This window comes from Aquila chrysaetos, chromosome 6 (genome assembly GCF_900496995.4).
Source record: "Aquila chrysaetos chrysaetos chromosome 6, bAquChr1.4, whole genome shotgun sequence".
Classification (NCBI taxonomy): Eukaryota; Metazoa; Chordata; class Aves; order Accipitriformes; family Accipitridae; genus Aquila; species Aquila chrysaetos.
The window spans coordinates 32744872-32764084 of record NC_044009.1 but is presented as its reverse complement, the minus strand read 5'-3'; the positions used below and the strand labels follow the sequence as shown (position 1 = coordinate 32764084).

General features: G+C 36.9%; 1 protein-coding gene across 6 annotated transcripts in view; it reads right to left on the bottom strand.

Moving 5' to 3' along the window:
* SCN1A (sodium voltage-gated channel alpha subunit 1) overlaps positions 1-19213 on the bottom strand; it is a 102645-nt gene that overhangs the window by 64877 nt on the left and 18555 nt on the right. For all 6 annotated transcript variants that reach the window (XM_030019343.1, XM_030019344.2, XM_030019338.2 and 3 more), the window contains one exon: positions 4612-4930. In XM_030019343.1, the coding sequence (XP_029875203.1) occupies positions 4612-4878 (267 nt within the window). In that variant the 5' untranslated portion in view covers positions 4879-4930. The remainder of the gene's footprint in view (positions 1-4611; positions 4931-19213) is intronic.

The following is a 19213-nucleotide window of genomic DNA, read 5'->3' as shown; positions in this document are numbered from 1 at the left end:
AAGTGCTTTAATCGTTTTATAAAGTCAGGAAACCTGCTCACACTCAAAGTATTCAAGTGTGAATATAAATTCAAAGAAATCCCTAAAAAGAAGTCCATGATTTGCTGCTTTTGCATCTGTAACCTGGATCCCAGTTCTGTAACTTCTGCCATATTTGATATAAACCCAGAAACTGCATTCTTAGCAGGGCAAAGAAGGAGGAGGAGTATTTTGAAATGATGCAGCTAAGAGGGAAGAAGAGTCCACACTGAACAAAGATATGGTCTTCGAGAACCCCTCAGGACAAAAAGTTCCTCAAACCTTATTTCCCCTCTCCTTCCTCCCAGTTAGCTTTAAATGTAGTTTCTGGAAGGCTACATTTAGCGGGCTGATTGCTACTCTATTGCGTTTCCACTTCCTACAGTTAAATAAACACCATGTAAAACCTCATAGGACCTTCTGAAAGGCAAGAGGTGACATATTGTTGAGTTGGGTCCTTAGCTTCTTGGGAAAAGCCCCAGGGGCAGCTAGAACAAGAGACTCATGGCATATCGGAAGTTGGCATTTCTTGGTTTTGTGGTTACCTTTTGAAACCATGTTTTCTAGCAAGACCTTAAGTTTTTGCTTTGCTAGAACTTTTCCCTTAAAATTTCTTTCACTTACAACTATAAAAATATCTAAAATCACTAGTGCATTCACCTTTTCCAATGTAATGAAGTTAAGTAAAGCAATTTTACAGAATCTTTTTGTTTCTGCAACCCAAGACAAGTTTGGGAATCCCAGGAGCTAGTGGTTTGATCAGATTAGGGACTGATATTACCAAGCACCAGGAAAAAAGGAGGCACCTTTTCCGACAGACATCGTTCAACATCCTTCTGGCAAGAGGCAGGGCATAGAGTGGCAATCAACAATGCTAGATCTATATTATAGCAGGAGGAAAGTGAAGACAGACCCACTTAGTTCCACATATTCTTTCCCTCCTCTTTAACGTAGCAGCCTAGGTTCAAGAGAAAATAGCCAGCCCTTCAAGTATGAAACCAAGTGGACGAGATTTTGATGCGTGCCTGCAGGTCAGGATCTTAGGGGGTTCCAGCTGATCCTTTCTCTATAGACAGTGATGTGAACCTCCTTGATCCTTTGTGCTGGCAGCTCGAGCACGAACAGGCAGTCACTATTATACTGGCAGCACACTGACTTGCACTTACACAGAAGTGGAACGCAAAAAATGGATAAAGTCCAAGTTCATTTTTACTCAGTTTTGGATAAAAAAAAAAAGACCATTGCAACCATTTAGGATGCTAAACTTCACAGTTCCAAAGACCAGCATTATTGACCACCACAGTCAGCAGCGTTTCATCATAATAAAATCATAAGAATATAAGAACAGGTATTGTATTTTATTATAATAAAATAGTTATGTTCCAAGGGTACAGTTGCTGGCATTCAGGCTATCTGTGGTACAGTGTAAATCAATAATACTATCAGGTATGTAAATTTGCCATAATGGGCTGTTCTGTTGTCAAACAGTGGTTGTAATTTTTTTTTCCTTTTCCTTTCAACTTCAGATTAATACTGGGCATGAGTATGTCCTCTTTGGTTGTAGGTTTTGCATAGAAACACAGTTACAAAACCATAAAACTAGCACACCTATCTGGTTTTGTTTCTTTTAACAGGTTTTCCCATTTTTAACTTTTCATCTCAGGGCTACCTTATCCACAAATTAAGGCTCTCACACCAGCTCAACGCTTTTATTTATTCCTGTCTTATTCTGTATTAAACTGTATCAAATCATGGCATGCACAAACCTATTGTTTACGAAAAAAGTCCCAAGGATGAAATGTAAAACACTCTAGATGATCTTTCAACATTCAATGCAGGCAAAAATACAGTAAACTTGTTCAATCTTGATACAAAAATAGGAAAAAAACCCTCAGCAAGTGGGATGCAATACTTGCATACAAGGCAAATGATGGATGATTTCACTCATGACCCAAATTTAGAATAAAAAAAGATATTTCTAAAATTTTTGTACAGATTTCCTGAATAAATGCTGTGTCCATGTTCATTAGTATCATTTGATCAGTGCTGTAGGTAACCATTTCTTTTCCCTATTTGAAAGTCTGGAAGCCAAATTGATATAGTTTCTGTCGATAAATCAGGTATAGTTTATGCAAAGATCTTAATAGAGGTCTGAAACAACAGTAGCACCTGGTAATCCATACACTTGTCCTAGCCCTTTCTTGCAAATAAGCATTTTCCTTCATTCTAGTGTTTTTCATTAGATCCATATAATTTCAGATAGATGCTTCCCCAGGCAGAAATATAAAATCTCTAACCATCATGCAGCAGTTGTCAGACAGTTACACTGGGAGAGGGTGTGCTCATTGACTCCTTGGCTTTACAAGGTGGAATTCAGACAGGGATAAAGAGAAAGCTGAAATGTTAAATGGTACAGAGGTAAATGCATTAAGCACTGAGTCCTTCATGTATTCCTGGGGATGTTGACTCCTGCTTCTGGCTTTTCTCAAACTATTCCTCCTTCTGAGACTTGGAGGAGCATCAGCTGCTACCAATACTCTCAAAACACAAATGAAACGAGAAAAAAGTCTTTCCAGAATTCACATACAGCTAGATAAGAAATTCTAGGAATTAGATATTATAAAGTCAAATTACTGATGTAAAACTGAAATAGATGTTGGATTCCTGTTAGGAAAGTCTATTTTCCTCCTACTGAAGGAAGAAAAAACAGAGAGAATTGTAGCGTGTGAGAAATTTTTGTCTTGTCTTTGACTGACAGGGCTGTTTCTATTTCTGTCCTGTAGAAGATTAAAGCACATGCATAGAGAGGATGTGTGGACTTCAGCTCAAAGAATAAAATCCCAGTGGGTATGTGACTTGCCTGTAAAAGTTTAGTGTGCAAATAAAAAGATTGTTCATTTCAAATAGTATAGAAACTTGGCTGAATATGTTCAGCTGGTTTCACTCAATTTCTTGTGACTCTGTCATCAGACCTGGCTGAAGTAGTAAGGCTTCAGTTCCATCTGTGAAGGGACCGAAAAGGTCTTCCACTTCTAAGGGCCCTAGAAGCGTACATGTAGGTCATACCTATTATGTACCTGGTTTCACTGTAAGACACACAAGACAGACTGATTTGACTATAAAGGTCCAGGATGAGCTGTGGGCAGGTAGGGATATAATTATACGGGATTGTGTATCATAAACAGACACAATTAGTACAGAACTCTAGAAGGCCTGCTTTTATAGAAACACATCTTTTATCTTTGTAAAAGTAGAACTGTGATTTAAAGATAAATCTTCATACACTGTGAATGGCAGATAAAGGCTCTTTCAGAGGCATCAAATAATAAAGATAAAAATATTGTTCTTCCACATAGTATTTTCTCTCTTGTCAAAATAGGACTCATAAATCACATGAAATTTAGCAAGCTAAGACACTTAGAACACAGCACTTTGTGAAAATCAAAATAACTCCTGTCTTCATATTTATAGAGTTTTCATAATCACAGTATCTAATAATTAAAGTATCACCCAAGCTAGCTATCAGTATAAACGATGAACCTTTTCTGCTGCATATGGGCTGTGCAACAGAATCATCCTGAAAGGATTCCAGGGCTGTCCAAGGCCAGTTCCACCAGAAACTTTTAAATCACTTTTACACTCTCTTTATGGTATTTCCTGCTTATCTGTGTGTTTCTCTATTGATTCCATAAATTTCCTAATCATTTGCTATCAAAGCAGATTTCTGGGAACAAAATGTGCTATGCATTGGTTCCTGCTGTCAGTTTTAAATCTGAAGGACCTTTGAGAAAGTGTGGCATGTTGGTGTACTCAGTTTCAATATATATTCACTTTTTAAAGTTTGCAAAGTATGTAATCTATTACATATACACGTTTGTATAGGTATTATATATTGCTTATAATCAAAGACAACATACTATGTTTCAGCTTTGATATAAATGTTCCCTTAATATAAATTCACTTATATCAAAGGAATAAGTTTTGATGTAAATTAAAAGAAAATGATGAAAAGTTAGTAACCATTAAGGATTGTGGTTTCTGTCCTGTACCATAGAAGACAGTGGGCACTTTGCTAATGATTGAGAGAGCAGCGAATAGAAGCCTAGATTTTCACACTATTTATTTATACCTCACTACATCCATTTAACAACCATATTATACAATCAGTCATGATGTTGCATTTATTGCCAATTTTATTAATTTAATTCTAATAATAATATTACTGAAAAATTCCTCCTTATATAAAGCAGGAGAACCAGTGTGCCAAGGGCACATGAGGGCAAATGTGTTCTAAAAACATACATTAGCTAAATCAACTTTTTATACCCAGAAGATATTAATTATTTATTTACTAACTTTCTGGAAGGCGGAATTTGTATGTATCGCTGGCATCAAACATTTTCTGCTCTTGTTGTACACCTAGTGTTTTTAGCAGTGCTCAACTGTTTCCACGTTATTAGAGTGACATACTCTACGTGGTTGCAAATTAACAGACTGAAGTAACAAGCTATATGACCCACTCCATGAAAATGAAATGAACATGATAAAGCACTCCAAACATTGGCGTATGAACAGGATTGATATTAGACTCACTTTTTTATTGATGTAATATGGGTCCATGTCTTCCAAGGGCTCAGACACCATTCCTGGAGGTATGTCGCCATATATAAATGGAAGTGTTTTTCCTGCCTCCAAATCACTGTTTGGCTTTGGCCCATTTTCATCATCATTGTCTTTACGATCTTGTTTAGAATTCTTAGCTTTTTCTGCAGCAATGCGTTGTTCAATAGCTGCAAGAGACTCCCTAGTGAAGTATTGGAAGCTGTCTGGTCCTGGTGGTACAAGCACTGACTGCTCCATCTTTTCATCCTGCACATTTTAATTACCATTTATTCTTCTGCATAGGAAAATACTGAAAGAAAGCAGAAAATAAAATTAAAACAAATATGTTAAAATCACCAAATAAGAAAGATATAACATTTATTTTTAAATGTTTTTGTTCATGCTATGTTGGAACATTCAAATACACAATATTGACAATTACATAAAGAAAGATAAAATAAGCAGTTTAGATGGTGATTTGACCTTTGTAAGAGGCACTTGCGTGGTTCTTATCCTAGTTATATAAACTGCAACGATTTTTCAACTCTGGGACTATAATGGTCTTTTACTCCAAATAAGCAAAAGCATGATACTTAAGAACAATCAGATACATTCTTTCCTCATAACTCTAATTATCTTAAAAATCACCTCACACTCCTCTGGAATCAATCAGGATTATATTGGTAACTACAAATAGCACAGTTTTCAACTGAGTTTAGCAAGAGTATCCGAAAACAAGCACTGTAGAATCAGAATTTCTGTTAAACAAATAAAAATCAACTCTGCGTATTATGAGGTAGTAAAGTAGTAGTTCCAAGTAAGCTTTTGTATGGGTAGTTATTCTAGATAATAATAAGAACAACTGCCTATTTTTATTTCAGTTTAACTGTTACTATATATCTGGTTCTTTATTCAATATTTGCAACTGGATAATTCTGAAAGTATTCTAATATATGTGTTTATTTATATATTGCAACCGAGAAAATAAACCAGACTGGGGAGGGGCGGAGGGGGGAGCGGAGAAGTTCTGTTAAAACTATGGATCTGGCATCCTTCATGCTTCTGAATAAGCTAGAGAAATGGAATGACAGAGAATTAAGAATACAAGGGATGGTTGGGGGAAAACATATTAAAACAAATGGAAAGGTGACAACCAAAACCAGGAATTATGGAAAGAAGCTGAAAAAGATTACGAAAATAAAGCAAAAAATGGAAACAAGAGGCAACCATAAATCAATGTAGAAAAAATTAGGGGAGAAAGTGAAGAATATGAAAAGGAAAAAATAGGAAGACTGGAAGATTAACAGTATAAAAATGCAGAGATGAAACCAAAGAAAAATAAAAATGTAGGTGGAAGAGCAGGACACTGGGAAAGGAGCAGGAAGGAAAGCAAACATAGATAGGGTTAAACCTTCTACTAAGGAAAAGTCAACAAGGAGAATAAGAAATCAGATGAGAAATAAAGGGAGAAGAAAGAAAAACATAGCTGGAAAATGAAAAAGAAGGTCACTAAAATATATTAAATAATAAAGCCCAAATCCTCTAGATCGTTAATGCCAGGGTAAGCACAAACATCTTGATCACACATATATATTGAGAGTGGAATGTAGTGGATACAATAAGAAAGAGGCATCAAAGTGCTTATGGGCTTTATAACCCCAATTTTCTTGATTTCTCAGAAAAATTAAAAAAACATATTTCACTTGGCTGTATAGAATCATCACCCACAATCAGAAGAATGACTTCTAAAGAATCAAGGTGGCAGATTTCTCACTGTAAAAAAATTAAAGGGAGCTAATCTCCTACCAAAACACAAAGTATTCACCCATGCAGAGTGTAGACTCATGCTAAAACAGTTCTCTCAAGTTTTCCTTTCTTTCTAATCCTGAAAGGAAATGGAATTGTGCTGTTCTCTCTTCATTAGGGGGAAAAAGTATATAAGAAATTGTACCTCAACCAACCAACTCCCCCAACCAGAGACCAATCGTCTCTTCCTCCACATAGAGAGCATCTTCTAGACATCCCCCAGGTCCCCATTTCGTGGTTCTGTTTACTTCTGGGAATCGACTCTTCAGTCTCTTAACTACTGAAAAGTTATAAACTCAGTTTGTACACTCTGACATTATTTGTTAATGCTCAGTCACGCCTTGTGGATATTGGGAAAAGAGAAAAAACTGCTAGCCACACCACTGACGTTGCTGATCCCCAAACTGATCCCCACAAATGGCACTGTAATTTGGGAAACAGATCTCATACGAAGAGACTATTCAAATATTATGGGAGCCACAGCTGTAGGTGGATACTACTTGCTCTGTGGGCTTCAGGGAAATACAAAGACTTGAGAGACTGTCAGGCTCTTGGAAGGGATGAAGGCCTCCTCCTTTTCTCTCTTCCTCTTCTCTTCTCTTCCTCTTCTCTCCTTTCTCAGCCTAAGTGTAATTCCATGGGGACCAGCAAATGAGGCTACACAGCCATGCCCGCCTTTTCCTCTCCTCCTCCTTGTGAGACCCAGGAGGTTGGTTTTCCCCTTTGCCATTTTTCCTTTGAAAATTCCCTTCATTGTCCAAAAGGCCCACAGCACAGGGCACTCAGTGTTCCCTGCCATGGTGGCCGGGGAGGGCCCAGCAAGCCAAACGAGTCCTGGCGCAGTGGGAGGGAGATGCCGGATGGTAGCAAAGGCAATCTCATGTTTTGAAGAGGAAGGAAATGGACGGCCAGCAAGCAGTCAGCAAAGATGAGCTCTGAAACCCTGTGGTGCTCTGTTGGGATTGCCTTTTAGGTCAGCTGAGTGTCCCCAGCTGGCATGCAGAACAAGATGGTAAGCCTGCAGGTGCACAGAAGCAAGCTACTTTATAGCCATTAGTTACTTTGCAAAAACACGGGATACAGCTACTGTGTTTACATACTGAGTTTAAAAACAGCCAATGCTGTGGGCTTTTCTAATAATACTTGTATTTTTTTCTGTAGAAAGAAACTTTACATTATTTTTCTATAATTAATCCTATAATGTTCTCAAGTCTGTCAAATGTGCATGGAGCTAGCCAGATACACACCTTTAGATGTATCTAAATCTGAGTAGGCTGTGCTTAACAAAATGTTTCAGGAGACTTTATGAAGATTAAATACTTTTTATCCTCTACTTAGCAGATTAGAGGATGATATTCCAGATAAATTTTCCTTTTCTTCATGCATTTCCATGACTGTAAGTCTTCAGAATTGCAAATAGAAGTCGTCTATAAATTTAAAAGTCAATATTAACTACATACAGAATTCACTACAGTCTTAATCCCAAATCACTTCCATCTGTCATATTACAGTGGTTAACTGAAAGTTTGTATTTCCTTTATTACAGTCGATGAATTTATTCTCACTTATCTGTGTAGGGGATGGATAACAATTGATGCCAGGCCAACTAATCAACTGATATCCTTCTCATTTCTATCAAGTGATTTATTAAATATTAATTGAATAACTACAGATTGCTTACACCATCCAAACGGACTTTTTTCTTTTCTTTAGCGTAGCACTGGTAATTCAACAGAGGAAAGAATATAAGAATACACAAAATATAGATTTCTTACTAAATTCTTTCCTACTCTCCTTCTGGAGTGAATGGGATTTTTTTTTCCTTCTTCATCTCCAATTGTGCTTTCTTATGAGCAGTGTATCAGTAGGCAAAACATTTCAAATTTTGGAAAATAAGGTGCTCAGAACATTTGAGAATAGAATAATTGTGTTTCTTCTGAAATTTTGCAGGCAAAATATAGTCATATATACTTTGTAGTATACATTGTTGTAAACCAGATAATTCCAGAGCACACTCAATGTACTCTGTGTGCATGGACCATCTGTAAACCGCATGCAGAATAACTCTGAAGTTATTCGGTTTCATCTGTATAATTGCACAATGCACAGTTGATCTGCCCATGCATATCAAGTCCAAACCATCCAGAAGTACACTGGATTTGCTAGGCACACAATCTGGGCAATATACATGCAATTGGTTCAGAACTTCGCTAATGGATGTGATCTACTCTACACCTTGTGTAGTTGTAGGTCTACACATACTTAGAGAATAAGTCAAGCTGTGAAATATCCACGGAGTTTCTGCAAATTTCACCTAAATTAATTTTCTAGACAAAATAAAGGGACATGTTGGCAAATAGATGGAGAGATTGTGCCTTGTCTAACAATGATTCCAAACTAGTTGCACACTAGCCTTTGAAGAAGTCAATTAGACAATACTAACTCTCTGAAAAAGAGACCGGTTTGAACAAGACAATTATTTCCTAACCTGATAAGCATCTGGTTTACTGTTAGCTTTCATGTTCTTCATGCCTTCATAATAAATAGTGACCAGAGTTTCTGGAGAGTTTGGTTAGGAGGACCTTAGCGTCCATGTGGAACTACAGCACTGCAAATACCTAAATTTTACCAAGCTAATTTTTTAATATTATCCATATGGTTCAATCTAGAACTGTAACATGCTTTGATGTTTGATCTTCTGTGACAACACCCACGAATTAAAATTTAGTTTCCATTTGCCACAGAATATACTGAATATTGAGATGTTGAGGGTCCATTGGACCCTATGTTCTAGAAATGTAGGAATTTGATCATAACAAAAAGTTCCAACAATGCTTGTGGTACAGCAAGCTGGTTCAGCTTTATACTTTCACCTACATAAACACCTATATAAAGCCTTCCATGATCATCTTTACATCCAAATGCTGAAATCAAACCTGATCTCTAAAACCCAATCTTTTTCCTGCCTCTCCCTCCATCCTTCAGGTGCCAAGATTCTCAGCAATATAACTTTTAACATTAGCCAGCATTTAATTTTAATCAATTAACATAGCAATATGATTAACTTAAAAAAGCTATAGCTTCTCAGATTTACCATATAGCAATGTGCCATGTTTTCTAGAACATACTAAATAGATGTTCAGTTTCTTCTATGGTTAACACTGCAGGTTCTGAGTGATGTGAATGTTTCTAATGTACAGACACAGTGAATAGACCAGAACGGTATTTTTGCTCTTGTCTTGGCCTAGTCATGTCACACACAGATAAACATGTGACAGAGATGAACAAGAGAATATGCTCTAGAGGGTAACTAGAGAATAATTTCTGTTGTTTACTTTTGAAGGTAAAACTTTGCATACATTGGAAGTAGTGGTAAATTAATACTTAATGCCTCCCCTGCCCCACTCTTTTTTTCTGTATTCTCCAATTTCTCAATTTGGTGAACCACCATTGAGACTAGATTTGTATACTGCTACATGATGCAACCTGGGATAGCGCAGCTCTGGTTTGCTGGATGTGAATGTGCGTCCAAGATGAAGTGGAAAGATGAGTGCAAAAGGAAATGCACACGAATCTTTCAACAAATACATTGCACGTTCTTTTGCGCTGCTACCTGCAGAATTAATGACTCACAGGACTCTTCGTTATATACATCACAAAATATGATTGGTTACACTTGGTCATGTAAGAAATAAGTCATCTCTCACCACTAATAGAAAATAAAAATGACACTACATCAAATCAAATATTAAGAAATTAGCAAATGAAACTGGACTGGTCTCACTGCCTGGTTAAATCTCCCTTTGAATTTCAGGAAGGCACCCTTAAAAGTCTGTACAGACTGCTGCTTCCTTGTACTTTCCAGCACTGTGAAACTGATTGCTAAGGGAAAACTCAGGCAAGAGAGTTCTCCGAGAGTAAGCAGAATTTAATCTTTGCCCTTCACTTCGCCCTTGCCCTGTGGCACACATTATGGTTTTGCTTTTGGCATAAACTACCAAATCAGTTCTATTAAAAAATCATGCATCCTACTATTTTGAAAAAGCATCAGAGTAGTAAATAGTAGCATTAATATTTTGAAGTGCTCTAGATGCAATGATGTAACATTGGTAACTTCACTTTTATTAAGAGACTAAGTAGGTATTAGCAAGGTTATCAGTGATATGCCCTGGGAACATCACCTGGCTGATTCAAGGCACAACTAACAGACCACAGCTACTACCAAATAAAGATAAATCAATGAATCTACATGTAAACCCACAGAGCCCAAATCTCTATGTTCTATTACTTCTCATTGTTTACTGGCACAGTTTCTCTTTATTTTTGATTTATCAACTACTCATTATGATTCTTGCCTTCAGAATACAGACTAAATATAAATTGCCTTCCTCAAAGTGTGGATTTGTGGGAGGAGAGGAAGGAAGGTATGGCCAGCTACTGCAGTTTTGTATGTGAGGCCTTAGTTAAGGAGAAATCCCTGTTCCTTTCTTCACAGAAGCAAGCCTGTATCCTGCCTGTTTATCTCTATTTTAGGGCTACTACAGGTAGCAAAGGTAGGTAGGATATCCAAAGCAACACACTTGGCAGAAGGACAGAAATCAGATTAGAATATTGGGACTGTGCAACTGTTTATGACTCCTGTAGCTCATATATAAAATCACATTCAATTCTCATGGACAGCTTTATATGGGAAACATGGGTATTACCAGACTGATAATAGGATTCTCCCATATCTTTTCTTGATGTTCCTTCTTGGCATGGATAACGCAGATCTGGGCACAAAGACTTGCTTGCATTAGATTACTTGAACTTGGCTAACTATATTTGTTTAACGCATATTAATTTTAAATAAAGGGTAGGTACATTAATACTGCAGGCATCAGAACAGGGTACATACATATGCACTGAGCTATAAATGAATTTTCTGAAATATTGGAAGCAATCAAATAGTATATACTAGCTAAAGTGAAAGTCTATGCTTAGCAGCTAGATATTTCCATTACCTAACCGGATACACAGCAAGGTTATTGGCACAGGAAAAGAGTCACAGAAGGGGAGTGATGATGGGAGAGGATGACTACTTAGTTTGCCACGGAGTTGCAAACAGCCTTGGGTAGCTATGTGATTTAGCAAGGCAGTTTAGTGCCCCAGCCTAGGCTGCCCAACAGCCAGAAAGCAGAACAGGGAGAGATAGGAAATACTATGATATTCATGCTGTTGTATAATTGCTTAGCGTACATCTCGTTACATGAGTATGTGTGCTAAACTCCCTCAGGAGCTCCAGGGAATTCAAAGCCACATTTTCCATCAATCAGCAAAACTCTTACACTACCATGGGCAACAGACCATCTGATCTCTCTTTGCAGTGCTCTGCTGTCACTATGCAGGAATGAAATCAAGATTAATGGGATAGAAAGGAAGCCTATAAGAAAACACAAACTTGGTGTCTTAATGGTAAGCTTTCATTTGGGAAGGCAATCATGGCTTCTGATCCCTGCTCCTAGAGCTATTTCTCTATTATATCTAATAAATTCACTTGAGTCAGTTGAAAATTGCTGGAGGTGTATTCACAGCTGAGAAGAAAAAATTTAGGAATACCTATGGGAAAAGAGGGTTTAGTTCTAGTTTTCACTCCCAGTTAATTTCTTCAATTCAGGAAGAAAATGCAAGCCTCAGTTTTGAAAATAAAACACAATATAACAAGCCAGCCTTCTCCAAACCAAATTAACTAACCAAGCAGAGGCCCCATGCTGGGAAAACAAGAATGCTCCCTGTGAGCTGTCTTTACTAGGAACTGTTGTCCGCTGCAGTCAAAGCAGACTTTTGTGTAGCTGCAGCCTTTTTTCCCCCTAATACCTAGATTCTCAGTCCTATCCTTGTTTCTTGATTAAAGGAAATCAGAAAACCACATGATGTGGACACAGCGTATTATTCGTCACTATTAGTTATATATACGTATACATTGTTGAGATTGCTATTCTCATTAAATTTTTAAATTTAACTAATGTCTCTCTAAACCAAAATATAGCTACTAGACTTTGCTTTAGATGAAAAATAAATAGCTTGCTTTGCTTACTGCTTTGCTAGTTTAATTCCATTAACTGCAACCAAGTAATGTCTATTTTAGAAAGCTGAAAAAAACAAAATTAGTTACGCAGTTCCATAGAAAGAAAAAACTATTTTAATGGGACAAGTCACAATGCATCTGCATTACTACTCCACCTAAGCAAATACATTTAATAGGTTAGAACTACTGGACTGCTACCAAGCTGAAAGAATTCCATGCTTACTGTGCTCCTGCAGTGTATCTTGTGCAGCAAATGACTGCAGTACAGAGTAGCAATCTTTCTGCTTTCTTTCATTTGATCAGACCAGGGACCTCTTCTACTGACAATCTACTTTACTAATTCAAGATTAATTTTCTTAAGCAATGTCTGAAGCATCTGTTTCCATTTACCTTAGCAAACATAATAGCACCTTTCTTCAGTTAAAAAAATAAAGCAATGTAGGCTATGCAGTGTAAATTATATAATGCTAGTGGTTCATTTTATACTAAGGTAATATTGCATTTAAGACAAGATTTAAGTTCTGGTTTTGGCACACTTGGGAAACAAGAAATAAAAGCTGATGGAAAACAGATTGCTCCATACCCTGGAATGATGTCAAATTTGCAGAGCTAACAAACCCAAAGACATCTCCATACTCAAAAAGTTACTAAATTATGACCTTTGTGGGTTGCTTAACCCCATTAACAGTGTTCTGGTACTTGCTATCTCATGTGGTCAGTGGAAGGGCCAGAAGCCTTAGAGACGTAATGACATAAGTATTTACATTTTCAAAACTTTCCAACAGTTTTAGTTATTTGTGTATTTCTTCTTGCAAACAGATAGAACAGCAAGGACTGATTTACTCTTAAGGTTCCCCTGAGTCAAGGAAGTGGATGTGGGCACAACAGGAACATATTTAACACACAAGATAATGGGGAAAAAATCGACTGTAATTAAGGAAACCTAAAGAATGACTGGTTTGCAAGCAAAATGATGGGATTGCTATGAAGTGATAAAAAAACCACAGAACTGTAGAAACTTGTAAATATTTTTTTGTACTGCACAGGAAATCCAGACAGCATATGAAAGGTAGAAGAGTTGAGTTCCAGCTTTCTCCAACTAAATATTAGAAACAAGTTTTGATACTTTATTCCCTTGCTTCCATTCTGCACTCAAGGCATGTTTCAGCACACACTTGTCCACGGTGCGGAAAGAAGGCAGTAACAGCCCCACTGCTCTGTTTTGGAAGCAGGGTATTACATGTAAAGTCAGTGCAGTGCAGCACCCAAAGTGAGGGATCCATCTCACAAATTGCCTTTGAAAGGACCGAGTGCTCAAGGAACGGGAGATGCTCAAACCACAAACCAAGTCTGCAGCCTAGGAAGCCACTGCATGACTTCTGTATAGCTCCTATGTTCATCATCCCCTTTTGCAGCCGTCAGCCTGTCTTAGGTTTTAGGAGCTGCAACAAATACATGGGCTACATGTGAATCAATTGTGTGTCAAAATAATTTGTATGCTATATGCTAATGTCATGTAATGTCACACATGTAACATATGCCTGTAAACACATGGCATTTTTATTGCTGTTTATGTGGGCAAGGCAATGTATCCTTTTTTACTGGCCACTTCTGATCCTGCTAAGGCAACATATCTACAGTTGTCCCCTCATGTCCCTCTGCAGTTCTGTGATTCTGAACTCACAAACGAGCAACCATTTTTACCAAGAGTAAGAGGAATCTGCTATTTCTTAGTAGGCTGCTTCCAACTTGTTAATAATTTGCTAATAATATGTGAGAAGTGGCTTATTACTAGGAGATTCACAATTCTCTTTACAGTAGCATAATTAGTATCTGTTCTTGCAGATGCAACTTTATTTAACTTCAAAAACTATTTTATATATACAGATAGCTCTCGAAATTTCTTACAATGAATAAAAAGTCACATCACTGCTGTTAAGAAAATTCTTCCAAAACACAGACCTGGTCAAAAATAAACAAGTAAACAACTCTCACCTATTTCCTGATTAGTTTTGAACTGATTTTCAACAAGATTCGAATTACCAATGTTAGTCCAATATGATTTTGGAAAGTTCTCATTAAGTGGACATTCATGAGGCCACCGCGTCTCAATCTTGTGGCCAGGCATGGCTATACATGTCAGTAGTCTTGACACCTGACAGTGCTCAAGCCCTGGCACCTTGTGCCCTAGAGGTAGTATAGTTGCAGTTAATTTAGTCTGTTCAATACTAGATAAAGTAATTTGCACTAACATCCATGAATTAATGCTGCTAGTACTCAAGCAGGCAACCCCATTAGAGCTAGTTTCCATAGCTCTGCCTTCTTTTGCAATTGACATGATGTACTCCTTGTAGTTATGCATTGCCTTGGTAAGTCCCTCTGGCACGTCTAGGCAAACACTACCTTTCCTACAAATGGCACCTAAAATCCCGGCACCAGTGCATATTCCCACACTCCCTGTGTCTTAACAAATTCATCCCAAAGCTTCATACTTCTGACACTGGTGTACAGCTCAGCACTTAGAAAAGCAGCAGCTGAAGCATGTGACACAGAGACTTCGCAGAAGTCCTTGGTACAGTTATGCTTTATTCTGAACAGAGTAAAAGAGATAAAACCAAAAGTAATAATACTAAAACACTCCCCCATTACTACTTCTCTGAATTTCCTAGTAACTCTTAGCTTAATTTGGGGGTTTTGGTCTGAGTCATTTAAGCTGTGTCTCACAAGGCTTTTCTCAAAATGGTCAAACAGAACCTCTTGCTTTTACTACCCACAGCTCCTGCATCAGGAGACTACCTGGTCATCCATACCAGCTCATCAAAATCCATCCACTAATTTGCTGCTTAGTTATCATCCCACCTACCAGGATGAATTTTCTTGGTCACCTCCCATTTACAAACATGCCAACAGTAATCCTGTGATTACATCTCAATTGTTTTACTGACGCGATGTTAAGACTAAGGCTAAAGGTCAGATTTACGTTCTGCTTGCACTGTTACCCTGTGGAGCAGCCGGGAAGCTGGCTGTGGGGTGACCCAGCTGACAAGTCCACACAAAGAATTGCTAACACTGAGTTACAGCTAGATGTCATTAAAAGGTGTGTTGACTTCCAGTGTGGATGGATCACAGGCATATTTACCTGCCCTGTCCATCCATATCTGCCCCTGTGATATTCCATGCAGCTGATGCTGGGCAGAGGTAAGGTCCTACATTCACTGCTAGAAGATGTGTAGGGATTTGCAAGAAGCCTGAATTCAGATTGATAATCTTGGTGAGCACTAGTGTCCACTGAGAGTTTCCCATAGATACTTCAAAACTTGTAAGACCATTTTGTGTAGACATGGAACATCTTAGCCCAGAAAGCATGAATTAAAACATAATAATGGTAATTATAAGGGTTTAGGCATAAAAAGAAGGAAGAATCTCAGAATAATAAACTGTAATGCGTAATTCCAAATGATCACAGTTGGATTTAAGAGACCCAGCTGAACGGGGCTTTGTGTATTAAAGATTCCCCACTCATTTCTCAAGATTTATTTCAGCGTTTTTTTAGTCTCATTTATTTCCTCCAGCGTTTAGCTTATTTTGAGACCTAAAGAGGTCCTACATGATACTCATGGTATTTTCAGTTGCATAAAAGGGGAAAAAAATCTTGAAAATTCCTAGAAGTAATGAAACAGGTTTTGCTACTAAATGGTTAACTACGAGCAGCAGCAACAGCATCTGCTGCCTCTGCCACACCCTTTGAGCAATGCCTTCTTGTAAAAAGCTTCAGATTTGCAAAGAAAGGTGGAGCCTGGGAATTAGTATTCCGCAGAAGCAGTAGTTTGAAAGCCACTGAATGAAGACTGTTAGGCACACTGACTTTTATTTAAAAGCAAAGATTTCACCTTTTTTTTCTTTTGAGGTGCTGGTGAGTTTCCAGTCATTTAATATTTTATATTCGAACCCTACAATAAATGTTCAGGATGTTAACTTGATTTTTTAAAATATAGGAATGTAAAGATATAATAAATAATCCAGTCAAAAGCTAGAAGTGATAAAATGATATACTAGGAAATCTAGTGGGATGGGGATTTGGGATTTTCTGGTTTTTTTAATCCTATGGTTGGTCAAGAAATAAAATTAGAGAAATGTGCTTCTTTAAAATAAATAAGAATATATTATTTGCAGAGACTTTAAATGTTTAGCAGCCCAGAAGATTTAAAAATTAATGACCTTAAGGCTATTAAGTGTACTGAGAAAACAGACAAAATGTATATTGCAGATGACAACAAAGTTAAAAAATAGCAGAACTAAGGGAATATCACTGGATACCATGTGATATTTAAAAATGGAAAACCATTAATCAGAAATTTCTGAAAGATAGGTATATACTTAAAAATAGCATAAATGATAACAAATTTTGCAGCAACACACTCAGTCATTCAAATTCTGAGCCACTTCTGGTACTTTTCTGAAGACCAGATCATCTACTGAAAACGAACTGACGTTTACTTTATCAAATATAGTACAGAGCTATGTGGTCAAAAATCTAATTGTCGTGCAGAATTAGTGATTATTTTGCAGAGAAACCATTCTCAACTATAGCTACAGAAATATAAAAAGGAAGGGGGCTTGAGATCTGCATTTCCTATAAATATCATTCAGTGCACATCAAATGTGCAGTTAAACTATGTTAATGAAGCTAATGAAGTAATACAATATTTAATAATTTTAAAGGTTTCTATCTTGCATTCTATCCTGAATTGAAACTGATAGATTACAATGTCTGTATCATGTGAATCTGTCTATGCGGATCCACCTGTAAGATGAGAACTCAAATAGGAGAAGCAACACGGTATAGTGAAGACCACAGCAAATAATGGCAGATCTGACTAACAGCAAACCACACCTCTTTCAACCTCTTTTCTAATGGGGAAATAACAGTTTAGCCATTTTAAAGGATTTATGATTGGTGATTAAAATACTTTCAGCTAATCTTCTGATTCAAAAACACACATTTGTCTTTTTAATGACTGAAAGTACTCTTGCATTTGTGATTAGAACTGCTTATTGGTGTTCTAAATTGTCATTTTTAATGTTGTAATACAGGTTAAAGTGTTTTGGAATGTTTTTTCTAAATAGTAATTTTTAGTTTATAGTAGTGAGTTATAATGTCTTCTGGTATTTTGGCATTGGGTGTCCAGGGCAATATCTTAAACAGTTTGAAGATAAATTATAAGATTCATCATTGTTGTCCCATAACTCTTTACTCCGCAAATAGCAGACCCAGTGTGAAAGCCAGTCCTAGCTCTGCTAGATGAGAGAAAGCTTCAGCCACTCAAACTCCCAGAGTCAGGTATCGATTTACAATACACCCAGCTGAGAAACAATGGAGAGAGGCATTCCTCAGCACGTCACTCTTCTCTGATCAATGCATGTGAAGACAGGGCACCATTTCCTACCAGACTCTGAGAGCTGAATGATGTTTCTGCAGGCGTCATATATACAACCTAGATGCATTTGTATAAACAAGCTTACAGTGAGAAGCCTAAGTAGGAAACTTAATTTTTAAAAACCGTTTGTCAATGTGCTTGAGAGGGCACAACAATGGAAATAAGTGCACTACATAAAGATAAGAATATCCGGTTATGAAAAACAAGTCTTTACTATGTGAACGATGAACATTGTCAGAGAAGAGATCAATGCAATGTGTAGGTCGTGGCTCTAAGGAATCAAAGGACATTTAAGTCTGAGGGAAACATGCACAATTAAGCTTAGAAATGATTGTGTTACGTTGATTATGAGGCAAGGACAAATTGGGGACTTAATATTCATAAGTGGACATGACATCAAACATGTCTTAATTTGTTTTTTAGGAAAAAGCCTATGTAAAGTATAGATACAGAAGAATTTTCAGGGCTTAACAATTTTGAGTAGGAGTTGGTTAGTTATGACTGTTTATCCATTTTTCCATAATTATTACTCTTAAAATCTTGTTTTTCTCTACAGTTTAAAATTGCATCAGGATGTACATTTGTAACATAACAGACAAACTCTTGATCCTATTGAAGCTGTTCTCAAAACATGTTATTGACTTCATTCATGCAGGTAAGTTTTATTACCGAATTGATGTATTTAATTTATATCTTGAAGAAGAATTCCGATTTGTGCCAGGTAAAAGTGTAATTTCAACTCAAACTCTTTTGTCTTACCATAAAGTAGGGGCACATTAACCTGGAGGAATACTTCCCTTCAGTTTTCTTCTACCTACTGAAATTTTACCAGCTGACTTTCATATGTGCTAAAAAGGTGCAGTTTCTTTTTCTGAACATATTTTGATATTTCAGTGGTGTAGGACTAATGCATAAAAAAGAAATATGAGTGAGAGATATTTGTATTGATAAATTAATAAAAGTACTATTGCAAATCATGTAAATATACATACATCATCCATCAATCAATAATTACTTATTAAAAATTTTGTAGATTGTTTATAAATTCATTATGATGGAGGTCGTCTTTTAGTGCAAAATCACTAAAAGTGCAAATTATTTCTCATACTAAGTTGTAGGACAGTAAAAGACTTTTTACATTATGACATGTAATGTCATACAACTTATAATGTCTTTGGAAATAATTGCTATAAAACAATTCTCAAAGTGGGAAAAGTTGAGGATGGAGACAGGGATTTAGCCTGGGGAAAATAACTAAAAAAAGGTATGAAAATTTCATCAA